The sequence below is a fragment of the Falco rusticolus genome, chromosome 8 (genome assembly GCF_015220075.1).
Source record: "Falco rusticolus isolate bFalRus1 chromosome 8, bFalRus1.pri, whole genome shotgun sequence".
NCBI lineage: Eukaryota > Metazoa > Chordata > Aves > Falconiformes > Falconidae > Falco > Falco rusticolus.
In genome coordinates, this window is record NC_051194.1 from 23,181,891 (window position 1) to 23,209,311 (window position 27,421).

General features: G+C 44.4%; 1 protein-coding gene across 6 annotated transcripts in view; it reads right to left on the reverse strand.

The window, feature by feature from the left end:
• GALNT13 (polypeptide N-acetylgalactosaminyltransferase 13) overlaps positions 1-27,421 on the reverse strand; it is a 158,424-nt gene that overhangs the window by 15,548 nt on the left and 115,455 nt on the right. For all 6 annotated transcript variants that reach the window (XR_005105865.1, XR_005105862.1, XR_005105863.1 and 3 more), the window contains exons 10-12: positions 19,070-19,209; positions 14,859-14,957; positions 531-665 (exon numbers count right to left, since the gene is read on the reverse strand). Coding sequence is in view for 2 of the 6 variants with exons in the window: in XM_037398344.1 (XP_037254241.1) it covers positions 531-665; positions 14,859-14,957; positions 19,070-19,209 (374 nt within the window). In the remaining 4 variants the exon portion in view is untranslated. The remainder of the gene's footprint in view (positions 1-530; positions 666-14,858; positions 14,958-19,069; positions 19,210-27,421) is intronic.

Consider the following 27,421-nt stretch of genomic DNA (forward strand, 5'->3'; position numbering starts at 1 on the left):
GCCATAAAATACTGAGATATTCACACATATTTTGTATTCATTTGGCAACCTCTCCGTAAGCCCCCCAGTTTGTTCAAACTGCCCTCCCTCTCAAAACCCAGAAAAATCCACCTCCTCTCCTGTGGTAGTGTCAAACCAGAGATGTGATTGGTATACGGAAAATAATTAAACACAATTTAAATGCAGAGTCAATAATCTTTAAGAGCCAGCAGAAAAAACTGGAAAAAAACCCTAAAAAAAAAAAAATAATCTTGTTTTCTACTTCACTTATATAAAAAAATGCAGAATACTTCTTCAAGCTTGTAAGAATACAAGATGCCAGTTACTAGAAATGAGCTTTTTTAAATTATAATTGACTTTTTCACCTCTCTAAATGGAAAATTTTGTGGAAACACAATTTAAACCCAAGCCATTAGCTGAATTCCTTGGCACTCCCAAGCCTGCGCTATGACAGGAGGCACCATCGGCACATCATGTCACCGACCCCCCACGCCTGGCCAGCACGGGTGTGTCACTGAAGCCTCGGGTACCTCAGCATCGTACTCCCAGAGCTGGTTCCCTCTCATGTGGTGGCACTTCAGCATGATGACGGGACCGTTCAGCCTCGAGACATCCAGGCACAAGTCGTCCGTGCGGATCTCTTTGTCAGCGGTGTAGGAAAACACCTGCAAACAGAACATGACTGCAGTGAGAAAGAGTTAGCAGAAGTCCTAACTGACTGCCCATTCGGAATACAAGGAATTTTTACTCCAGCAGAGCAGAACTATTTTCTTCCCCAAACATGGAGGTGGTGCCTTGGATCTCACAAGAGTTTCATGCAAGTTGCTCAGCTGGTGAATGTCTGCTGCACATAAAAGAAGGAATATCATGTTAAGGAAAAGCAATTTTATGGGACCAAGTCCAGGAATCATCCAGGCATGCACTCAGTTTTACCTCCTGGGGATTCTACAGAAGTAATTGTGATCAGTGTCTTCAGGAGAAATTGCACAGATCTTTTAGTGCAACGGCTAAACCGAGTCATCGTTGGAAGAATCCAAACCTTCCTAAACTAAACCTTCCCCCTAGTACCTACCTTAACTTTGGGTACCAAGGATTACCTATGTCAAAGATTCATGTGCATGAATTTTTCAGAAATATCAAGTCACTTAATCAAATCAGGCAAAAAATCAAGGTATGAGAGAACACCCCCTCACCAAACTCCTGTCAAACCAGTTGTAAGTGTCAGAAGGCTTCTTTAACTGAACACCTTCAGTGAGGAGCCAATGGACAAAATCCAGGCGGCGACTGACTTTCTCCTGACCATGTGCACAAGGATTAGTTCATTTACAGTAATAAATCCTAATGCGTGGGACAGTCTTACTGCCTTGCAGGGTGATCAGGCAGCGCTGGCTGAGCTCTCGCAGCATCACCACTGAGGCTCTGCAGGGGGGTTCAGGCTGATGGGGAAGGATGCTCAGTTAGGTCTCGACACTTTACAGGTGGGTCCGGAGCTGGAGGAGTGCTAAATAACTTTGACCGAAGGTCCCTGATAACTTTAACCTGCCGTTGGGGTCTCCAGCCATCCCTCCTGCACGCTCCTCACCAGCCACACAAGGAGCAAGGGCCACTGCCTGGAGAGGGGGGAAAATGTGGAGACCACAGGAGAAGGGGAAGGAAAGGAAGGAAGATGATAGAGAACTGTGAGCATTTACACTAAATTACGTGGCCTGGACACACAAGAAGCATCCCTCTGCTCCTAACCCACTGTTCACAACCTCCATCATGTTGCTGGCCCCAGCACAAAGGCTCCTGAAATGGCCTTTGGAAATGCCTCGGCTCTGTATTGCGTCATCCTTTCCTTGCAGAAAATTCTTTTCCTGGCAAAAAGTGAATTATTTCTGCCCTCCGGTCCCCTCTCATCAGCAGCAGGAGACCAGGGAGCGGAGCCTCAGCCTGCCCATGGTGATCTACCAGCCCACTTGAAACAAACATCACACGGGCGGCTGCTGCTGGGGCGTGGGGCTGCAGTGCCACCATGGTGGCAACAGAACTAGGGGAATGTTTGCAGTTAATAAAATAATGTCAAGACCATGACAAAATATAGAATTATGATGTCCCATTCAGGTTTTGATGAGTTTCAATCTGTACACCTGCAATGGAGATACAATGCTGTCAAAAATACGCAAAATATTCACTCAGGTGCCAAGGCTTAAATTAACAGAGAAATATAATAAAAGCATGGATTAATATAGCATGTGGACATATACCACAATTACTTGGTGATTTCAGAGTTCCCATAAAACAATTGCTCTTGTAAAAGGACTACAGTAAAATTAAAAGAGCTGAAGCTGAGATCTGAACCGGAAATAACGCAGTGCCCCAGGGAACGTCTGTCCATTGAGACTTCCAGTGTTACATTAAATTGTACTCAAGGAAGAAAAATCAATCAAGCAGTAAATGAAAACTTTTTCAGTGAATTAAGCAGAAGGCGGGAGATACCACATCACTCAGAAACATGACACTTGGTAGTGGTGCACTAGTAAAGGGAATTCTGCCCGTGTAACTCTCAAAACCTGTATACTGCAAAAAGCGGCCAAGGGAATAAAGGCAAGGATTTTCACAGAACCACAGAACAGTTTGGGCTGGAAGGGACCTTAAAGCCCACCCAGTTCCCAGCCCTGCCCCGGGCAGGGACCCCCCCAGCCCAGGCTGCTCCCAGCCCCATCCAGCCTGGCCTGGAGCACTGCCAGGGATGGGGCACCCACAGCTGCTCTGGGCAGCCTGGCCCACCGCCTCGCCGCCCTCACGGGGAGAGGCTCTTCCTGATCTCTGACCTGCATCTGCCCTCTCTGCGCTCAAAGCCACCCCTGTGCCCTGTCACACATGCGAACCTCATGCACTTGGCTTTGATGAACTCCATGAGGTTTGCACGGGCTCACCTCTCAAACCTGTTAAGGTCCCTCTGGATGGCATCCCTTTCTTCCAGCCCATCGGCTGCTGGAAGATTGGTTTTTTTTAAGTTGGAGGTTCAGATAAATCTTTCAGAGCAATCACAGAATGGAGTCAGCATGCCAACGTGGCAGCGGAGCAGCCAGCTCCAAATCAAAGCCATGAGGCAGAGCAAGAGCTGCTAGGATCAGCCGTCTTTCCATTTTCCAAATTTCATATTCACTGATCACAACCCACTTGTCTGGGTGAAAATCTGGGATCCAAAGTTACAGCAAAGCACAAGCCGCCTTTTGCATTTATTCATCCAGTGATAAATCACCGAGATCAAATGTGAGGGTCTCAAAGCGTTGCTTTCACTGAAAAACACACTGGCCACAGGCAAATACTTGGGCTTTTCTCCAGTGGCAAGAGGCTCTGAAACACCAGCTTGTCAAGGCTCTGCTGAGACGGGGGTGAAATCAGTCTGCATCACATCAAAAAATGCCACTTTGTTTTCAAATGGACATTTTCTGTGTTTCCTTGTGTGCAAAAGCAAGCCCCAAAGCCTTTAAAAAAACCCTTGTAACCTCAGCCAAGGTGCTGGAAACTCCGTCTAGGTACAGCTCACTTAATGACATTCTGGAAATACTACAGAATTCACAGCTGAGGGCTGACCAAGGAGGAGACACCGGCGTCATTCTGAACAGCAACTCTAACTGTGTCCATCTCTGGCAACTCTCAGCGAGAACTAAAGCATTCACAAGTACTCCTGTATGTTAAATGCATGGCAGCAGAAGCATTTTTTTCAAATTCTTAAATTCATACAAGCTGTCACATATGCCCTACTCAAGTTTTGGTTCATATCCTGAATCTGTGTTGTTTCCAGTTACTTTTTTTATAGTAAGATGTCTGCCTACACCTTGCCCCTGGCAAGTAAAACAGAAACACTGATGAAAAAGATCCACACTTGATCAGACTGATTACTGGTTTGGTTTGTAGAGGTCCGACAGATGTACATCCTCTTGATCAGATGAGCTGATATGAGCTCATCAGGCTAAGTTCACCGATGTGCATAAGGTTACAAAAAAAAAGAAAAATCAGGATCAGTTAGGAGATTTCTTCAAAAAGAAGTACAAGAACAGTCTATGTTCTGGACTGAAATGAAAAATGAAGATTTTAGAAACAAATATTCAACTGTTTATGACCTTCGCTCTCAATTATAGCAACATCTGAAAATTCTTCTCTAAACAAAACACTGTAACAACAAAAGCAGCCTTCTTCATCATTCATCCCTACTTCCGAAAATCCCCCTCCAGTACATTGTTTTGAAGTTGGGTTTGGAATAATAAGCACAGAACCCAAGAAAAAAACTAAAAAAATTGGTCCAAAAGACTATTGGTGCTATAACATTAAGCTGTGGTACCTATAAATATATAGAGAAATATATACGTATTTGCAAGAAAGATATATATGTATATCTATTTGTTGGGGAAGAGAAAGGTATCGTGCGGTTCAGGCACTGGGCTAAAACCACTCTTCAAAACCAGGTACCATAATAATGTTCGGCCACCAAGCTACCGTAATTAATGTCTGACAACACCTTCGGGAGGCTTTGATTTTTCTTTTGAACACCTTCACCCCAAAAATCTTACTGGGAGAATACTGGACTTGCTTGCTATCTTGTTCTAGATAACAAGAAATGTGGCCAAATAATCTAATAATCTGTAAATCACTGATATAATTTGCAGCACGAAGTATCTCTCACTCAAAGTAGCAGTTTGGGTTCAAGAATTACTCTATGATTATATCGTACAGATATTTCATCTTTTACTATGCTCATTATTAAGAGATTTACCCATTACTGTTAATTCTGAAGCAACTTCCAACTTTGATTTTTAACTAATTTTTTTTTTTTACACTAAACATATTTGCGTCAGGCATTTTTTTCTGGCCCCAGAGACGTGTTTTAGCCTCAGAGAGATGTTTTCTTCTGTGTTTTATGGAAATCAAATACTTATATTTTGAAATTTATTTCCATTTGCATATTTCTTTTTCCTCCCATCTTTGATAATTGCAACACACTGTTCCATTATATCTTTTGAAAGAGTAAGTGATGTCTGAATTGACAATTACAGAAGATGGGTTTGAAAAACATGCCTTCTGAAGAAAGAAAAATGAATGCTAATTAAGACTATGTAAAATTATCAGGCTAGCATTTTGCTACAATCCATATTAATTATAGATATAATTATATTAATGTCATATAAAAATAGAGGGTGAGGAGCATGTTGCATTTTATAGCTAATTAAATAGTATATTTCACGCCACACATTCCAGTGCAAGACAGGAAGGAACTTTCCACGCAGAGTCTGGTCTTCTGCTGCTGTCACCCCACACCTGGGGACATGATGGAGGTCAGCCCAGCTCCTCGGGGGGGCATGGGCCAACACGCCTGCTCCGAGCATCGGGCTGGCTGCCAAGCCTGTGGACCACAATGAACAGACATTGCAGGAGCTGCTCTGGGGGCCCACCAGCACATTGGGAGACACGATTTATTCCCCACTGCCCGCAGAGCCAGGAGCACACACCTACCGCATCTGTCCTGGGCTGCAACTGAGCTACCAGCACACGGGCTGCTGAGGGGTGAAAGTACAGTTCTTTCCAGTGTTCACAGACTCACAGGACGGTTTGGGCTGGAAGGGACCTTAAAGCCCACCCAGTTCCCAGCCCTGCCCCGGGCAGGGACCCCCCCAGCCCAGGCTGCTCCCAGCCCCATCCAGCCTGGCCTGGAGCACTGCCAGGGATGGGGCACCCACAGCTGCTCTGGGCAGCCTGGCCCACCGCCTCGCCGCCCTCACGGGGAGAGGTTCTTCCTGATCTCTGACCTGCATCTGCCCTCTCTGCGCTCAAAGCCACCCCCGTGCCCTGTCACACGTGCCCCTGTAAGAAGCCCCCCCCAGCTTTCCTGCCGGCCCCTTCAGGCGCTGGGAGCTGCTCTAAGGCCCCCCCGGAGCCTGCTCTTCTCCAGGCTGAACAGCCCCAGCTCTCCCAGCCCGGCTTCCCAGGAGAGGGGCTCCAGCCCCTGCCCATCTCCGTGGCCCCCGCTGGGCTCGCTCCCACAGCTCCGTGCCCCCCTTATGCTGGGTCCCAGAGCTGGAGGCAGCGCTGCGGGGGGGTCTCAGCAGAGCGGGGCAGAGGGGCAGAGCCCCCTCCCTCGCCCTGCCGGCCCTGCTGGGGGGGCAGCCCAGGCACGGCCGGGGCTCTGGCTGTGAGCACACATTGCTTTCCCTCGCTCTTCTGCTGCAGCTGTCCCCTTGGGCTGGTGGCACCCGCCATGGCCAGCCCCGGAGAGTGGTCCTGCCCGGCAGGCGAGGGGGATGCTCCATCACCGGGACAAAGGTTCCCAGGCAAGAGCCGCTACCCAAGAGCTGTGGCTGTTCACATGGTTCCATCATCCAAATCAGTTTTCCAAAAGAGGTTAAAATAAGTCCCTAATGCAGCTGAAGCAGACACTACTAAAGAAGACACTGCTAAAGTCTCCAGAATGACAAAATTACAAAATATTCTCACAAGTGACACAGCACTGATCTATAGAAACACAAAGGTACTTCCAGCCTCCTGCTTTTTGTGGAGCCGATTAACACTAAACAGGAACAGAAAGACACCTTGCCTTTCATAACACCTGCAGTCCTGACACAGACAGATTTATTGCCTATGCATGGTAGAGGTTTTTACAGGAGTTAATGTATTTTGTATTTATTTTTTTATAACATCCTTCATTAGTATATTTCCATACAGCAAGTTTTGAGGCAGCAGTAAAGCCCTGTGAAGCCAAAGCTCCATTAAGCTGATGCTTGGGATTCAGGCATCATCCGACTGAACTGGAGAGAGACGCCTCATGTATCACTGACAATTTCATTACTTCTTTCATGTTAAAAGGACCTAATGAAGTATTCCTCCTGATCAAAGTCTGAGAAACGAAGCAGTTTCTTCAACACCAATAAAATTTCAAGCAACATTGTTAACGGGAAACCAGTCGAGTGGTCAATACAAATCTGTAGCTATTTATATATACATATACACACACACACACACAAATACGAATCCATATATATTTATATATGTGTGTGTGTATATATACATATACATATGGACTGCAATAGCCCATAGCCAGAATTTTCCTTTCCCATTATTTGGTTGTCCTTTTCTTTGGAAAACAGTATTTTGTCAACTCATAAGAAGTCTAATACTAAGAATATTGTTCATAAACCCTTAATTTATACTTAATTATGTGGAACTAAATTTTGATGATGTAGCTATACAATTGAGGAAGAAGTGTGCCAACCAATAAAGACAGTAAAAAACTGGACATAACTAAGCACAGAAAAATCTAATTTATTCTGTCAACCACTGTCAAAGGTAAAGTTTGAATTCACCTTTTATAAATGATTTAAATATTCTCACAAAAGCTGCAAGGAAAGCACTTTTTCTCTCCTCCTGAAATTGTTTACACATTAGATGTTGAAAGTCACCTTAGGCAAAGCAGGGGAATTGAAGCCGATTCCCCTACCACCCAAAAAAAGATCCAGGACTCCCCATAAAATAGCCAGTTAAATCACTTTTAGGGGCAAGGACTTGGATATTTTGCCTCTTCACTGAAATCCTGTCTTTACCAAGGCCAGCCAACCACTTCAGCATTTTAGCACCTGAACAAATCCCAAACAGCCATGTGGAAAAGGCACCTCACACCTCAGGATCTCCATCAAAGAGGACTTTTTGGCAGCTTGGGTGTTCAACAAGCAACTCCATCCCATATCGGAGAACAACTGCACTGACTCTTCGAAGGAAAAAATACCCATTTCCAACACTCCACCACACAAAGAACAGCTCTTCAGGAAATGAAAAAAAAAAAAAAATGGTTTTCATTCCTACTTGTGTAGTACACAATCTAATCATATGCAAAGACATGCATGCATGCTTCCCTCACCTCCCCAGAAGCTTCTGAAGTATCTGGCCACTGCTGGGAACTGGGTGCTCATTAGGCTGACGTGGGCAGAAAGCAGCAAGTTCTGTAGCAACAGCCCTCCAGAGACCCAGCCCTTTGTCCAGAGCCTTTGGGATTTGGCACATCCAACCCTTTTTTAGTTCCAGATGATTTACAGGACTGGTTTTAGTTTGTGCTACTCCAACAGTTTATTTTCACCCTGAAGGAAGATACATATACTAAAACCAACTAAACACACCAAGATGGTGCGTCCCACCAGAGGGATATTCAACCTGATCAAGGGTCAGCCCTTGGTTTATGGGATGACCTGAAGATGTGCCCGGCTCAGAGCCCCTGAACACCTCATAGGCTTCCCTGCGGCCACTCTAGAAGTAGGGACCAGATGTATTTCTAAAAAAAAGAGGTTATGCCAAGATCTTTAATGCCCCAAAAGCCACTCCTCCCATCCCAGAGTCTGCAGTGAACAGCACAGGCACCGCCAAGCCAGAGCTGACTTCCATGTTTTGGAAGGTTCATGTAAAAATTGTTCTGTTGTTGCCTCAACCTTTAACCACCAGTGCCAAGAATTCATTTATCCTGGTGCTCAGCCCCAAGGAGAGATACACTGTCATGCAGAGCAATCCAGAGAAACACTGTAATTACCACCAGCTAGCACAGACTGAAGTCGATAGTTGGAGCTATACTAAATGATCAACGTAACAGAAATAAAATAGAAGAAAACAAAACTGGTTGGCAGCATCTACTGGGAACATGTATGGTCGCAACAGTGGGATCTGCGGGAAAAACTTTGGTTTAGCAAGGTTTCCAACGGTTGCTAAGGAGCTCAGTTTTATCAAAACGGCACTGGGAAACACTGGCATCACCCCCTTGTGCTGACGGCAAGCACACCTTCCCCATATTCAAACCTTTGTCCTCCACCATAGAATCCTTTGTCCTTTTCTAAACCACTGAGACCCTATAGGGATTTCAGGTGCATTCAGCATTTTGCACAGAGACTGAAAGAAAACCCTATTTTTGGCTCCACAGCAGTGGGGAGATTGTAGTTGGGTGGTTTTTTGTGTGTGTCTGTTTTGAGTTGGTGCTCTTGGGGATTTTTTTGTTAATTTTTTTGTGGTTTTTTCCAGCTAGCTGTCACTTTATAAAGGATGGCTACCAGCACATCGGCAACAAAAAGCCGTCGATGCTTCCAGGATCTGAGGGTGTTCATTACGCTGCGCCAGATTCACACCTCTTAGTAGGTACAGCAAACACTCACATTCTGCGTTTTATCTACCCAGGCTTCATTACTGCAATGTTACACATCTAATGCTCGTCCTCCTGCGTTCCCTTGCGACTATTTCTGCCAATTTAAGGAAGCATCAATTCAGTTTTCCCGCAGACTCTAAAAAGAAGGCATTATTCTCATTCTGATTGTACTAAATAAAAGATACTGTTATTTAACATGCAGACATGGCTCCTTTGTTCCCTATTAATCACAGTTATTATAACGGTGCTGAAGATCACCAAGGGCTTCATTGTGCAGCATCCTGAGCTAATCCAGAGTATTAGACAGTTCCTGCCCCAAAGGTTTATCACCTCAATCCATAAGAATGATGTAAAGTCTGCAAGGGGAATCATCCATCAGCAAAATGGACTAACAAAATATAAGCAATAACTAGTTTTGTTCATAATGGGTCTGTTTAGAAGACTAAAAGCTGCAAAGAAAGCCAAGTTAGGGAAAACAGGAGACTGGGAAAGGTGAAAAAGGCAGAAAGAACACAGAAGGGCTAAGTTACTTTCTGATAACACCTTATGAAATCTAGTATTTACCTAAGATATTACAATTGATAAAATCAAAGCACTAAACTCATAGTCTGTAACGAGTGTGGTGTTCCCTTACCCAGTGAGGTCTCCAAGGAGTCTCTGGTGTGAGGTCAGCTGCACAAGTGCTGCTCAATTCCCCTTCACGTGCAGCACTTGTATCTGTTGCATGAATAAAAGTCTAATTGCCACTAAACTGCAGCTTTTGTTCCATCCGATCTTGTGCATAAATTGCTTTCCGATGACTTACTGAACAGCTGCGGTTGATAAATTAGCTAAGTGAAAATGTAAAAGGTGACTCCTGCATTAGTCGTCCGCAGCCGAAGTGCGAGCTGCCATCGGGTGGCTGTGCTGGTGTCAACAGCACATCCACCCTGCTTGCCATCAGGGTATCTATCACATACCTCTCCCTCCTTCTGACCTGGCAACAATAGTAACAGAGGAAAAATTACTCTTTATAACCTCCTGAGAACGGCGGCCTTCCTTTACAGAAACGTCTCAGGAGTCAGACAGCTCACACATTTCTATCCATTCCCAGTAGTAAGCAAATTATCACACCACACCAATAAATTCTTACAAGAGTGAGAGATCATAAATTATTTTTTCTATGTACCACTACAGAGAAAGTGCTCATGTTTGAAAGGCGTTTGAAAATAAACACATTTACTGTGAATGGGGGAAAAATGGAAACTGTGAAACAGAACAGTTTCTGAAAGACCTATTACTTAGAGCTAACTGGGGAAAAAACAACCCCCTAACAACCCTTATTGTGTGTGTTGTTTTTTTCTTTGAACTGCCAGCGAGTACCCAGCCTGAACTTTCTGTATAAAACATTGCCAGAAGGGAGTCATGTTCCCCTTGCACATTTACCAAAACATATAAAACATTATGTTCATTCTGATCTCACCCTGCAACAGCCGCCCCAGGTAAGTTCATACCAAGCAAAATCCTGGCTGTTGCAATTCCTCATTGACTCAAAATGAATCCTGACAAAACACGCTCCATCCTGCAGGAACCACAATGTCCTTTCCAAAAAAGCCTGCTCCCACGCAGAGCTGCCATGCACACAAGACACTGTCAGCCTCGGCAGCCAGCAATCGAGGACAGGAGCCCTGAGACGCCTGGGAAAGGGTTTGCATGAAGCATCTTCCATTTGCCAGCTCAGCCCTCTGCGCTCAGGGAGCTGGTGCAGGCTGTAAACCAGTGAGAAATCCCCCAGACCATCCCCTCTGCCGGGGCTGCAGGAGCTGCAGGAGCTGGAGGCCTGCGGTGTGGCGGGATGCTGAACAATGGCCACACGATCCCAGCCGCACTACTGCTTACACTTTGCTCTGACGGTGGTGGAATCACCATCCTGGAAGTGTTCAAAAAACATGCAGATGCAGCGCTTGGGGACACAGGTCAGTGGTGGGCTGGGCAGTGCTGGGGTAGCGCTTGGGCTTGGTCACATCTAAGGTCTTTCCCAACCTAAATGATTCTATTCTTCTCACTATAGAAAAACCACCACAATATTTATCTCGAGGAAACATCTCCAAAGGAAAAGCATCCCCTTTCAGCTATCGCTTCCATTAGGCTTACAGTCAGCTCCGCAGCAGCCAGTCTCCTCGCCCTGGGATGCAGGGAGCATGCCCTGCAAGCTGCTCACAAAGCGCTCCCACCACTCTGGACCTTCCACGGCCGCTCTCTTGGGCACGATGAGACTGAGCTGCGAAGCAGATGGCAGCCTGTGATCAGGCACAGACCACCCACCCGGGGGGCACTGCGGGGCCGCAGCAGCGCAGGACCCTTCTCGGGGGTTTGTGACTGTGCAGCCACAATGAAGATGTGCTTAATCACATCCCCAGCGATTTTTATTCTTTTTCTGACAAAAAGCAGGTTCATTGCTATACACAAATGAAGCCTCAGCGTTAAACAGAAAAAAATAAGAGACTGCAATGTTGTTGTTTCATTATCTCTTCAGGAGAGGGGCTGCCAGCCCACGCTCATGCACCTGCCGTGCAATTCCGAACCTGCATCACCCCCCAGCCCTGCTCCCTAATAATATCCCCCTCCCGCCTGTGTGGGATTGTATGATTTGCTTATTGTTATGAACAGAGCCCCGAGGCTCCCGAGAACCACAGTAACAGATGACATTCCCATGGTAACACAACAAAAGCCAAAACACTGTGCCCACCAGGATGACTGTAGGCAGGAAAACCAGACAACTGTTTCACCCTCCATCAGGCCACCAAAAGGAACAAATTTCCTCTAAAAGACACAAACCCAGAAGTCAGCTGTGGCAGGGAAAAAAACAGGTGTGAGGCTGATGGGCCATCCCCCTCTGCCTGAGGCTGGGAAGCAGAATAGTTTTTCCACGATTCACAGGTGGCCAGCGCTTCCTTTAATCAGGAGTCAACCTCGGGTACCCTCCTGAAAACCATCGCCCCTGAAGTACGATAACCCACTGCCCCCAGCCCAGGAGCTATACACACAAACCTGTATTCTAGCCCCCAGAGCCAGATCCCCACCACAGCCGATTTGAGGATAGGCTTTGCATTATTTTCACTCCATACAGAGCAAAGAAAAAAAAGTTTTGAAATTGCTTTTAACTGCATTAGGAGAGCCATAGTATTTATTTTAAAGATTATTAATCATCACCAGATCCTAGCTGAGATGGGATAAGCTGAAATACCCATGCCAACACAACAACGAATCCTCCGGTTTTATGCTCCAGAAACAATTCGCACACGAAGGGCCTCAGTTAACATACCTCATTTTTCTTAATTTGTTAAAGAAATTCATATTTTTAGAATCTCATTAAGTCCTGTAAAACACTTTGGTAGCTGTGAGATATTTGCCCCTGCCTCAAGCTGGATCGCGTCCATGCATCTTGCTCAGCTCTAATGAGCTAGGTATTATTCTTGCCTAATTTTCATTCTGAAGTAGTTTTGTTCCTCAGCTATTTCTGTAACCATACAAGCCCCCTCCACCACGCCCCCAGCATTTACACGTCTTAACTCAGTTCTAATTTTTCATTAGGACAGAATTTAATAAAGGTAACTTTTAACGGGAGCTGTGTATGAGCACTACAGGATGAATGATGCTCTGCGTGTAGGTCGGGTGCGCCTAGCGAGACCCCCACCCGATGACATACTGCTCTTTGTTCATGCAAAGGCAGGGGAGCAGAGAGTCTCTTCATCTTGCAGGTGCACGCAACAGATTTATCTGGCTTATGTGAGAGGTATAAAGGGGACTGGAGCCAAAATGTCTTTCGCTATGAAATATTTTGGCTTAGGAAGGATGAGGATGAATGGCTGTATCTACTAGTAATTAGGGTTTCTATAGGCTATATGGTCCATACACACATTCACAACCCACCCGTCTTTATCTCAGAGCCTTACAGTCCTCCTAACCTCACAGCTGGTACTTCAGAGGAACTGAGGGTTTGGAGATGTGACAGTCGGTTCAGATTTTCTTCCTCTCTGAACAAAATGAGAGGGGTCTTCCCACCGCGTGCAGAAAGACAGGGAAACACAAGAAAATATTCAAACTTGATCATAAGCAGTCTTATCAAGATCCTAACACTTCCATCTCCTAAGTCATTTAGAAAGATAATGAAGTTTGGGATAAATATGACGGACAACCTTACCTCTGAAAGAAATACGGGAATTTGCTCTAAGGTCCTGCATCTTCTCATCTGTTTTTTAGCAGATGCGGCACTCAGAAAAGTCGCCCTCATCAAGCGTTACCCAGTAGGGACATGGTCAAAAGACCTTCCTGGGGTGGGACACCAGCACAGACTTACAGTCCTGCTGAGGGGTCTCTAGGGATTTTAATCACAGGGGGTGAAGGCAGGAGCAGCCCTCTGTTAGAAGCTGAACAAAGGGACCTGGGTTCTTTAATTTGAGAAAGCCATCAGAATTAGAGGGAAGAAGAGGAGAAATGTTTTCCAAAAGTAAAGCAAACCCAAAAAAGTAGAGAATCAGGGCTAAACCATGTTCAGAAAGGTACAAGTAAAAACAGGGGTTTGCAGCAAGTTCTGATGAACTTCCAGGTCAAATCAGTGATGGGGAAACAGCAGGAGCATCCCACCCGTTCCCACCGCGCGTGGGACAGGCGCAGGCAGGGGCCGTGCCAGGACAGCACGGCTGTACCAGGCTGGCACCGCTCCGCATGTCACCCCCCGTCCTGCAGCCCCACCTGACAGCCCCCCAGGGGAAAAGGCCTTGTTACAGGTTTACATTGCAAAACCCGACTAAACCCAAATGAATCAGCTCTGCTAATTTGAATCTGAGGCATTAGAATATGCAAAGTTCACGGGTATTTGTACAGAGAGCAGGTACAGTCATCCATCAGTGGTACAACGAGCTAAATGACTGTCGTTTGCCTTTTCACTCCTTTTCAAACATAGCCAAGGCACAAGTGAAACACCCCTGCGCCCCCGTTGTTTGAATTTCCACTAATGGAAAAAACTCAACTTGCATGAATATTCCGCACATGTATTTTTCAGGTTTTAGACAGGTGAACTCAGCCACAAGCCATGCAGATTCTTACCCATTTCAACTAAAAAAAAAGATTTTTCCCTCAACACCAAAAAATAAATTAAAATCCACCATAAAATTTTCTAATGTTAGTACCTGAAACTTTAAGTGCATTTCTCTGCACTCTAAACAGCAGGAATATATTCAATAGATTTACTGGGATACTTCACTGGACCTACAGTATATTCCCAAAAATTGCAGTTGTCACTCAAGAAAACGGCTGACTACTCCTAAAATTCCTAAGCTCAAAATCTCAAACGTTCTGGAACTTCCATTAATACATTTGCTAACTGCTGCTCTTGTTTTTTTATAGAGAACCAACACGCCTACAGGTGAGCCGCATTAATGGGGTATACGGAGGGGGTCCCATTCCTATCACGCGGAACTCAGGGGGTACCCAGGCAGGGCACCCTCGCCGTCCCCAACGCCCCCAACACAAACCAACCCCCACTTCTGCAGCAGGGAAGAAACGCTGATGGGGGAAGCTGCAGCTCCACACAGCTCTGGGTGAATTCTAATCAGTTTTTCCTGATAGCTGTTGTGCCTGTGGTTACACAGCAGCAGACGTAAAGCAATTATTGTACAAATAATACCTTTTTTCTCTCTCTTTTTTTTTTTTCTTTTACCTGATTTCCTCCCATGCCGTGGCAGTTGAAAATGCCCACTTTTTCATTTTCCTTGCGGCCCATGTTGTCTAGACACTGGTTGGTTTCAACGTTCCTGATCTGAAGAAAGGAAGAGATGAAACATTCCTTGAAAAAAATGCCTGCAGATGTCATATTTGTGCAGAAAAAAAAATACACCACTGTAGGAGAAAGTACATTACCCGTGCATTCAACTATATGAATATATTTTAACTTGCAATTTGTAAATACGTCACACTCCCAAAAGAAAATGAAAATGATTACAAAGAGTATAATGAGATTTTAAATTACATGTTAAGTGTAAGTATGAACAGCATTCAAGGAAAAATTAATTCAGTGCCCTGGGTTGCTTTGTTTAACAAATACAATGCGCTTTTTCTTCTAAACAATGCAAAACTAATGGCTTGCCCAAGATATGCACTTTTCTTTTCTTCCAGCAGGGCTGACTCTACTCCAAGAAAGAAAAACAGAGTATGAACAGCATTTGACGTTCAGAGCAGAGGCTGCTGGACAGCTTCCTGACTAATTACATGCTTTTAAAAAGTTTATAAATAAAACGTTCCCCTCAGAATCTACCCATCCTCAGAGAGGAACAAAAACACTTTAGTGAACATTTCTGCTTAAACAAACCATTTTTACATCATTTGTGCACAATGCAGCTGGGAAGCAGGCAGGTTATGAGCACGGCGCCTGCGACACACTACATGATGTGATGAGGTCCTTCCAGCGATGCTCGGCTTAGGCGATCGCAACAAAAGCCATCAGAGCAAGAAGCGATAAGGAGCAGCAGAGTAAGTATCAGAGCATCACTCTCCAAAACATATTTTTAGAATACACATCTATTCAGGGAAACAGCTGAGTATAAAAGCAATCAACCAACTTCAGCTTCGTATGAGGGGAGAACAGGAGAAGCCACAGTCCCCTCCAATGCTCTCACACGTCACAGTCTCCATGACGGTGTGAGCGTTCAGCTGTATGTGCGTGGAATGCCTTTTTCTTAACCCACCTCATATACCTGTTAGCACAGGAGGACAAGCTCCTCCTGCTCTTCCTCACAGACTCACAGGACAGTTTGGGCTGGAAGGGACCCTAAAGCCCCCCCAGTTCCCAGCCCTGCCCTGGGCAGGGACCCCCCCAGCCCAGGCTGCTCCCAGCCCCATCCAGCCTGGCCTGGAGCACTGCCAGGGATGGGGCACCCACAGCTGCTCTGGGCAGCCTGGCCCACCGCCTCGCCGCCCTCACGGGGAGAGGTTCTTCCTGATCTCTGACCTGCATCTGCCCTCTCTGCGCTCAAAGCCACCCCCGTGCCCTGTCACACGTGCCCCTGTAAAATGTCCACAGCACCATGGGGTGATTTTCTTACTAACGTGTACAAGCAAACCCACCACTCTGTGTCCCTCATCCCTTTGGTAAAACTGTCGTGAAAAGCTGTATTTTGAAACAGTTCAATGGCACTTGGTACCCGGCCACCCGCACTGCCCATGCCACCTTCCGTGGCTCCGCAGCAGGGCAGCCAGCACAAACCAGTGCCACCGGACTGGGCTTGACACAGCGATGCCAGGAAAATGAGATCATGAAATCTGATTAACGACACCGGGAAAGAGTGGCTCAGGAAAGCTTCACGTGGTTGCTTTTTAATCTGCTCTAACGTTGCTAATCATGCAGGAAGAAATTGCAGCACCTTGTGCTGGTGGGTAATCTCTGAGGCTAATGCTCTTAATTGCTTAATCCTGCAAGAGCTGCCGAAGGCAGGAGAAAGGCTGCCGGCACTGACAGCCCAGTCACTGATGTGGGGGCTCAGACCTCAGGCGCCAGCTGATAACCAGCCTGCTGGTTTCCACCACTGTCCATTTGTTTTAAAAGCAGGTGGAAATTTTTTTTAGAGCCCAGTGAAGGTACATGACTTGCTGCAGCTTACATGGAAGTGGCTTTCCGGCGCAAGCTGCGGCACGTGCTGGGGACCAGCCGCAGCATCACCGAGCAGGCTCGCGGACCCCCTCTCCTCCTCGTCCTGCTCTCCTCGTGGCTGGCACGTGCCACTTGGCAGGCCACCGACAGAACCACAATCCCCAAACCATACCCTGGTGACTAGCTCCAATGATAACCCCAGCCTTTTTTCTTAAATCACCTTTATGCAGAAATAAGAGTTTCAAGTGTTTCCACGAGAAAGGTAATTTAATTTTGCAAGCCCTTGATTCATTAAAACAGAGGGCTAAAATAAAAAGTGACTCGAAAACTCACCTATGATCATTATGTCTCAGGTTTATAAAATAACTCCCGACTTGCATTTAGTTTGTATTCGCTTTCAAAAGACTATTCAGTATCCACCACATTTAGAACATTTTATGCCCATTCTGAGGCATATTTTTGTCCACCTAGGAAATTCAAATCTCATACAGTCACTTTATATAAGTTATGTTATAACTGAATAGAAAATTTACTTGCAAATAAAGAATTGGCAGTCTTTGGGATCTGCCTATTAAGTGTACAATGAATGCACTTCATAAACTACTCAAGAAATTCAGTTCTGCATAGCTCCACACTTCAGAAATTTCATTTGAAAAGTGTGCACTTTATTTATAAAAAGAACGGATGCATATCAACCAGTTGTGCAATAACCAAATGAAATTCAAATCAAAATGTCATGTAATACCAATTTTTATTTTTAAAACATAGGGTGGTTCAAGTGAACCATGCACAAATATTGTCCAATCTCAAGGCATGCCTGCAGGAGGTCATAAGTAAAGACGATTATCTCAAATGTGTCAAAATTATTCACTGTTTTTATCACTGTTTGTGCTACAAAAGAATGAAATATGCAGTCGCACAATGTAATTTGGGGCCCGACACTGAGCACTCATTACATTTAGATTGTACTGTACTAGAGAATAATCTTCTCAGATTTATTACCAAACCCAGTTCTTCACAGCCAGCAAATCCACGGCTCCCACCCAGGGCTGCTGAGCATCATTTCCTCCTGGATCTGAGCAGAGAAGCACGGTCACCCCCTGAACGGGCCACCCCAATGCACCACGCGTCTCGCTGAGCAGCCAGGCGCATTGCAGACCATTAGTGGGCTAATGATGCCAGCTGCACCGACAAGTCAGACGGTCTGTTCTACGAGACTACATCTCTGCTGAAAGGGAGGAAAATGACTGAAAAATGCACTTCTGATGTTTTTCAAATTGTCCATTACTGCTGATGAGGGTACCTGAGCTTTAGGTCTAAAAATCCACTTTACTGCTCAACTGGCAGTCAGCAGCTGTAATAGTCAGACATGAGTTTTAATTCATAGATCCTGCCTGAACTGCTGTTTCCATAGAAACTGAGGCAGTGTTGGTAAAAATAAGGTGTTTTAATAACTATTTTATTACTTTCTCATACTTTTATTTTCCATTCTGACAATATCGTACAAAACCTTATTATCTGACAGTTGTTACATGAGTTCCTTCCTTGCTGTAAAACCATGTTTCACTTTATTTTGTCATAGTTAAACTGGAAAAACTACTGTGGCTTTTATTTTTCACTACAATTGCAAGTTTCAATAGTAAATTACTTTCCTGGATGTAAAAAGCTATGTGCTCGTTTGATTGCTATTCTATTCGTAGCTATCTTTAAATCAAACCATTCAAGAGTTATCAAAAGTCAGCATAGGTAAAACTCAACAGAATATTTCTAACAGTGAATTATTTGAATGTTAAAGTGATATCAGTTCTTGGTGGTACTAGAACCAGCAGATCATTAGGAATGTCTGTGTTACTCAGCTCCAGGCAGCCTTGCTGGAAAACACATCATCAAGGATCACACACATTTTTTTAAAAAGAAAAGGGAAGAAAACAAAAAAAAAGAAAAAGCTTTTTCTACTCTAAATGTAAGTGATAAGTGATGATGGAAAGTTCCCTTCAACTACTGCGCATTACTTAATTATTCCAAAAAATTAGTCACAAACCTCACTTTTCCAATATGCTACTCAAAAGATAAATTTTGAATGGTGAACATATACGTTCAGAATAGCAATGCCCTATGGAAGATTTAGAGAAAATATAACCTGCTCCAAAGTAAAGATAAGTACAATACAGTGATTGCACACCAGCACTTTATTCCTTTCTCCAAACCCACTCACCTTCTCAGGGACCCCTCCATCTGCACAGGGTACTTACTGGTTTAATTTAGCCAGAGGAAATGGTTCATACCTCACCAAGCGAGTAATAGCGCCGTGGAATCTGGGAGTCGGGATAGATGTTTTCCAAGTACCACGAGAAGGGTTTACACTTCAGATTTTCTCTTAGTGCTTTTCTGACGGATACATCACCATAATCCACCTTAACAACACCTGGAATTGTTAAGAGAACAGATGATCAAAGCAGAGGTTTTGTAAACCTGCAAAGCATAAATCACAGATCCTTCTCCCGTTGTCATGATTTCCTTTTTATCAATAACCATTTGCCGGAATTATGGTACAGCAGTATGTGAATACGTGTGCAGCTGCTACACTGCAGCTCTTTACATGCATTAAATAATTGATTTAACAAATTGGAAAGCTTGGAAAATTACATTTTTGCTTTTCAGATCATTTATCAACCCAGAAAGGCAGGACCACCGAACTCCTTGAGTTCTTCATATTGCAAAATAATAAAAGATCCATCTGTAATTTTCCAAAGCATCTTGCTGGTGTTTTCCAGCACCCTTCTGAGAGAAGTAGCTCAGACGAGGCACGGCTATTTTACTGATGCAATCTCAATCACGCCTCGGGGGATTTCACCAGAAAGGACACGTTCCCCATCCTGAGGAACCTCGGTGCCCCCTCTCTCCTGCAGGCCCCAGGCTCAGCCCATGGCAGAACTCACCACATCCTCGTTGACGCTACTATAAAATTAAATGTCTCCTGCCATAGGGCAGGGAAGGGGCAGCAAGGTGGCAGGTTTCTGCAGAGACCAGGACCCATCTGCTGCCCCGGACCCACCGGCCCTACCACAGGCAGGGCACAGAGGGCACCGTTTTCCGAAAGGGAGGTGTCATGATGTCATCTCACAGTTAAATTGTCACCATGCCCAGCGGTGCTGCTCCTACCGCAAACCTAAACACCAGAGGCGTGAGCCAGAAGCATCCAGCTGGTCATCAGGAGTGGTGCATAGGCCACAAATCATAAATACAGGTCAGGAAGAGAAAAAAAAATAGAGACTAATAATCAAGGAGAAGGGAAATCAGTTAGAAATCCGCCCTGTACAGTGTATTCTGATTTAAATTAAAGGAATATATGGTGCTTTCAAGACTCAGGACAGTCGGTCAAGCGATTTATTTATCTGTTGATGGTAGAAGTAGGCGCCAGAAGACATAAAAGTGGGAGGACACAGCCAGGGCTGCATGTCCCAGACACAGGGGACCAAGAGATCCGCAGTGACTGCGCATTGCACACGAACACGCATTGTACAGCTCACGACCCTGGCACATCTGCACCACTGACACATTAAGTCCATGATACAGGTGACATAAAATCTACTTTGTAAGTGCATGAATAAAGACATTGCAGTCTTAAAAGTATTCTCAAATCTTTTGAGATGCAGCATTCACTCTCCAACCTGTCCACGTAACGCAGGGTGACACGCGACTTCACCACTGACAAGCGGCAGCAGGGGTGAGCATCGCTGGAAATTCTACCAGAGCACACCCAGCTCCGTGACTTTCAGAATCTAAAATAATATTGAACCAGTAACCTGGCAATGTCCTTCTCAATACCCACACACTCCAGGAATGGGGCAGCTCAGGAAGGAACCATTCATCACTGGAAGAAACATAAAGGCCAGCCTTAAGGTGCTTGGCCAACCTGAGCTACTAAGAAAGATAACCAAACACCAAAAAGCATGTCAAATACACTCTGCAGCCTGATTTAACCAAATTTTAGACATGAGGTATCATCCAAAGAATGAGCAGTAGGCAAAGCGGTAGTAACTGTCAGCAGTCAGCCAAAAGAGTTTGAAAGACAGTCCCAGATTTCTATCTGAAATCCATGCTGCGTTTCCATCATCCTCTGCTTTCCATTATTTATGGGATCTTATTTTGAAATTATCATAGAGGTGAAGCTCCTAGGGTATCAGCATATTCTGCTAGCGAATCACACCCTGAAGCACAAGATGCTATCAATTTTTAAAGAAATTCAGTACATAACTACAGCAAAACTATTCATTACTATAAAACAAAAGTTTAACTTGTTTTGGATAACCACTCTTACTCACGTTTCCAAATACTTACTGGTTACGTCTTGGACAAATTAGGTTTATGTATCATTATGCAATTGTAGGATATGATGTAGTTCTAGATAATTAACTAAAATACATGATATGCTACGAATTATTGCTACAGGTTAAAATCAAGGCAGGTGCTCCTGGGGAGCACTTCAGCCTGATCACAATGGCTGGGGGCGACTGATGCTTCATCAGCTCCAGATCAGAAAAACCCCTCAGAAACCAATTGTTCTTGGTTGGTGCCAATAAATTAAGTGGCACCTACCCAGGCATTAGGAAAGCATGAAATTTTAAACTTCAGTAAACAGAAGTATTCAAATAAAACCTTCTACTGTAACCCATATAGAGAAATTAAATCATAGTAACTTAGGGGACGGCGGAAAAGTGGAGAGAGATCAAATCCAGGTTAAATCCAGGCAGTGTTATCCTCTATAGCAGAGCTGGCTGAAGGTGAAAAACAGGATCTGCAGGGACTGCGGTGGAAATGCAAGAGCTCCAGGCAAAGCCGAGCTGAAGCGCCCTGGGAAAAGCCAAGCTTACGGCACAGGGCAACACAGGGGCCATACAGGACAGCTGTGGTGGACAGGAGGCTTCACCTGCGCTACAGCTCTCAGAACATCTTCTGGGCTAAAGCATGCTCAGTAAAGTATTTGGGGAGGTTTTATAAAATTCTTAAAGGACTCAACAATTTTTATTTTTTTTTCCCCCCAAGAAACAGAGCTCATCCATCAGCTGTTCTGCCATCAAGAGGATTGATCACAGAGTTTCCTTTGACTTTGTTTAGGGAAAGAAAAGCACCAAAAGGTCAGTATTACAGTTGTTATTTAATATTTTGCTTTTTCAAATGGCAACTTTTCTCTAAGGAGAACTCACATAGCCACTGTTTAACTCACAGCACTTAAACCACCTTGGCGTCTAACCCCTGTGCTTCCATTAAGCAGCAACTTGTGGCTGTTCCATCGCCCTGTGCCTACCGTTACTCACCACAGAAGGAACAAATGAAGCAGTCACGGACGAGTCCAACAAGTCCTCTGGACCTGGTCAGGCATGGACAGGATTGTGACAAGACTTTGGCTGCAGAGTATTTTTCCTTTGCATGTACCAACGGTGGAAGATCAAGAACACTTGCCTGGTTTCAAAAGCTATCTGTGCAATGTGTGCTACACACAACTGCACTGAAAATATCTTTGCTTTCAGAAAAAAGACTTTATTTTTAAAAGAATGTTTTTGAGACAAGCTTTTACAGGCAAGGGGGAGTGGGGGTCTGTGGTTGCTGCCTTTTCCAGAGGAGGTGTGCACTGCTGCTCTTATTTGTGCTATTCAATCCTTGTCTATAATTAAGCTAATCTTCCTCATGGGAAGGCACTGGAAGTGTTACGAGAAAAGCAGTATCTGTGTTTTGTAGTGCTTTGTACTTGGGGATCTGATGAAGCTGAACATGAGGAAAAAGGATATTAACACAGCTATAGGCTGAGATCGCAAACCACCCAGCCTCCCCCACTGCACGCACACACGTGGGTATCTGAGTTACAAACCAAATCAGAAACACTACCTCCCAGTGAAAATACCCTGTGGATTCACCAAACACCTTGTTCCTATTTTACTTTACAATTCTTACAGCGATTTCTGTTTCCACATTTCGTTCAACCTTGCAATTGCCAGAATGGAAAACACAATAAACCCTTTCCCACTCAATCTGGCTCAACTTCATACTTGAGATTTCCGTAATTAAACAAACTCCAGCAAAATAAATTCTACTTTTACATTTTAATAAAGCTTAGCTGTAGTGATGGGGAGTCTTTGAAGGGTTTCGATGCTCACCTCACTGGGGTAGGTTTACCTTAAGGCTTTTCAGGACTTGGGATCCTACGACAGATGCAGATGGCTGGTTCCCCCGGCACGGTGGTGACCCAGGTCTCCAAGACACTGGCATCCACCCCCTCAACTCAAGCTGTCTCTTTCCTCACTCTCCGTACCTCCTAAGGCACGTTGGTAACACTCCCTGCTCAAAGCCTGACATGTTCTCCCTTCCCTAAGCTCCTCTATTCTCTATACTCCCCATCCTGCTGGAGCCGGCTGGCCCATGTTGGCAGCATTCACTTACACCGCACATCGCGATGCTAGCGCAACGCCCCTTTGTCTTCCAGCAAGGACCTCATTTGTATGGATCTCCAGTAAACCTTTATATTCCCTTCAGCTCAATTTAAAACCAAGCTGTTATGAATCAATACCTATTTATTGTCACTACTTGCTAAATAATCGATGGGACTCAGAGGAAATATAAAAATAATTAATGACTAATAAGGCTGCTTATGCTTAAATAAGAAAGCGTAAGTAAAATGTCCTCAGGTGCAAAAAAAAGGAACGAAACACCACAAGAAGCTACAGAAAGCGTAGCGTGCAAAAGAATGGATTAAAAATATCTCAGGAAAGAAGCAGATTGTTTTAACAGAGCAGCAGATGTGTTTCAAGTAGAACAAATTAAATGGCGGCAGCATTGCATTACATCTGCATTTTTTCTAACAGGCATGTCCTGCAGATTGGCTTACAAGGGCACAGTTTCAAAATCGGTGTAACGTACCATTTCTGCAGAACAAGCCATTAATTCATGATGAAAAAGATGAAAAAAATATAATCTGGAATGAAATAGAGGTTGCAGAACTGGGAATAATTTTCTTTACGTAAGAATAACCCTTTGAAAACTTAATCCAAATTAGGCTTTTGCTATCTTTTGCTGTCTTGAAAACCGAAGAGGAAACCGTTGTTTCATTGAACCGATATTCTAGTGTATTCAAAGGTAGAGGAAGGTGACCAGAGAAGCCAGTCCATGCACTTCTGTCTGTAGTTCAGCTCTGAAAACCTGCATCGCGCTGCACGGTAGCCAGGCCAGTATCCAAGGTGCCCTTGTGAAACGCAAAAGCCAAGAACCGAGTTGGAGGCCACTGGGAACCTTCACAGATAGAGATGGTTGAGTCTGATTTTTGCTTTTTTTACTACCAAAGCAGCAGACAAAATGATGTTTCATAGGATTAAAGATGGCAAAGTGCTAAATTAAACATGAGTTTGCAACACCAGGGTGCCTGGTCTGGCACACATTACAGAGAAGCAAGAACACACGCCGATAATTTTGGAAAAATATTAGTTGCTGCATTAAGAGGATTTACCCAGTGCCTGGGAGGGTGCTGCTATCCAGCACGCTCCGCTCTTCTCCCTTCAAGGAGGCAGAGGGTGACTACTTGGGCAGCTGGCGGAATGGTAACCAGGGGCTTACAGCTCCCCTCGTCACTTTGCTGACACGAGAGGAGCGATCCATCGCGCCCAGGACGGGAGAGCTGCCAGGCACCAGGCAGGTCCTGCAGCGCTTCACCAGCTCCTTACAACACAATCCAGAAAATAAGACACATAATGCTGTATGCTTCTAAAATCCAGGGATTTTCATGCTGTATCCCTGTCAAAAGCAGACATATTAATTGGTAACACATGCGTTTTCTAATTAGCCAAAACATTAATTCTTGATGTGTCTTATTTATATTGCCAAAAAACCATGCGTAACTCATTAAAAAGCAAAACAAACCGAAAAACAACTAACCCACCACCCACCCTCCCCACTCTTCCTGAGAAGTCCTGATATCAATTCATGAGTGATTTAAGATAAATATAGGTAGTGGTTTCACAATATAAAATATGGTATGGAATGAAGACTGAGCTTTTAATGGGAAAATGTCAGCTATATATACTTTGAGAAAATATAATATCTAACTTTTAAAAAAACCCTTATAACTCAAGAAAATGAGTCAGTATTGTCAATGTTTCTGCAAATAAAGCGTTACACAATAGTGCGTTGCACTTTTAAAGCTGATTTACCGCAAAGGATTAAGACCTCAAATGTCATTTTGCCTTATAAACACACCTGTAATGTATGATACTTACACAGTAAGTATCTATTTTAGATAAAATACCTATTTTAGAATGACAGAGGTTAGTTAACTCTTACATTGCAAAATTTGTCCAGACACTGAAGAAAAAAATACTAATTTTACTGAAATAGATACCAATGGGAACATTATTATGAATAGAATTAATGCTGCATTAAGATGTTTCTTCCAGTTCGTATGTCAGGAAAGCTTTTAAGAGAGGCAGAGTTGAAAAGAAACCTCTGACTTCAGCTTTAACCACCCGGCACCAGAGAGTAAAAATTAAAGCAGTAAAATTATTGAGGTACTAGAAGAATTTTGGCAGTGAAAGCATTTTTGCTGTGAAAACCATAAGACCCTGCTACATTACAGCTCTTCTTTGTCATCAAAATATGGAAAATAAATGTTCCTGGGAAATTCTGTCATTCTTACTACACCTAAGAGCAGCAGGAGTGAAACTGGCACTACTGGGACTGTAGCAAGGCTAGAGCTGATTTAAGTATGGGTGTGCATGTAAAAAAATGTATTTTTGTAGCTGGAAAAATTACTAAATACCCTCATAAAAGACCATTATATTCATGCTGTTTTTCAAATTTAAACGCTTGTTTTCTATTGACATTTATTGTATTAAGACTAAACATGTAGGTCAGCCATCGATCTCTATTTTGTAGGCATCTTAAAATGAGTCTCATTTGGAATGTCCATGCAACCCTAACAGAACAGGATTATTTCCCAACTCAGAAATCTTAGAGACAAAATACAAAGCCAGCCTCTTTCCCCAGTGTATTCAAATGTATGTTTTGTATTACCTGGTATTTCAATATTGGGCATGGTATGTGTGAGTGTATTATTTCTCCTATGCCATTTGCATTACATGTAAAGTAATAAAGATTTTCTTTCTACTCTTCCCTACCAGCTGAAAAGCTGTGTTAACTCATTAGAGATTTGTAATATGCCCCACAAGGGATATCGTTAGGAAAAAAGTAATCTAAGGCTCTGGCTGGCTGGCAATGATCTGGCAACAATCTGCCAACCCACTCCTTACACTCCATTTTATTACAAATTTAATAAAATGTTCTTTGCAAGTATCAGTGCTATAAACGACACAAAAGATAAAGCACGAATTTGATCTGTCTCGATTCATCTATGTTAATTACACGGGAGCACTTCTGCGTTTGTTGATCTACAAAAGTCATCTTTCACCTCCAACAAAACCAAGGGCATATACAAAGGAGGGATCGCACCCAGGAGCAAAGGGTTTAAGCCCCCTTTTAGCTGCAGCTTTAGGTGAGGCCGTATTGACACATCAAGACCTCTGGATCAGCTACAAGGCAGGAAAACCCCGATTCTCGTACCTCCTCTCGAAAGTACCTTTGAACTAAATCAAGCTAGATGACCCCCCCAAATGAAGTCAAACAACAATAATTCTCAAGGCAGTTGCTGCTTTTAGTAACACGGTATTCAGCTAAATACCGCGGTGTTGCAAGTCCTGCCCTTTCCTCCTACCACCAGCCCAGGTGGGAAGCATCCACAGAGCTTCACCGCCTTCTGCCATGGCGCCACTGCTGGGGGGAGGCTGGTACACGGGGGTGGCATCTGCGAGGGAGAGCTGGGGTAACCAACCTCGTTTCCAAAGCCAAGTTTAATAACGCCAGCCTAATATTGCACATGGCAACTGGCAAAGCAGAGCTGCTACAGGGCTTGGGGAGGGGAGAGGGGCTCAGGCCACAGCGCTGATGGGCACCGCGAGGACCTCCTGCCCCTTGAGAGTGGTCCAAGCACATCTTTGGGACTCAGGATCACCATCCAGGCGCTCTCCGAACCCTTTAATTTCCACTGTCACTACACACGAAGCCAATTTCTGTAGCTCAACTGGTTCACACTCAAATCCAAATGACTGTCTCGTATTTTATTTTGCATAAATCATCTCAGCTAACTGTTGGCACAGCAGTGAGGCAGGGCCACTTCTCTGGACACATCTGTAGAAGAGAAGGATTGTGGCTGGCAGACCAACAGCTCCTTGAAAGGGAAGAACTGGTGCTGGTGGGCATCAGCGCAGCCCTCCCACGCAGCTTCCCCACGACCAGTAGCTTCCCCACCACCAGCAGCCCCAACTGCTGCCTGCAGCCATGACTTTTATTACTGAGAAGGATAACAACCGATTCCAGTAAAGTAAAAGCAACCAGAAACAGGATCAGGGCAAACACTCAAATAAATAACGCGGTCACTTGTGTTCCTTTACAGCATTAGTCACTTAGTATTTTTGGTGATGCCTGACTATCAAGCGGTGCTTGAAGAGCGTTATTCATTTTTAGATTGTTGCCTTTGATTAATTACATTGGCTGGGTGAACCTGACCAGCCAAGCAGAGGCCGAGGGCTGAGTACCAA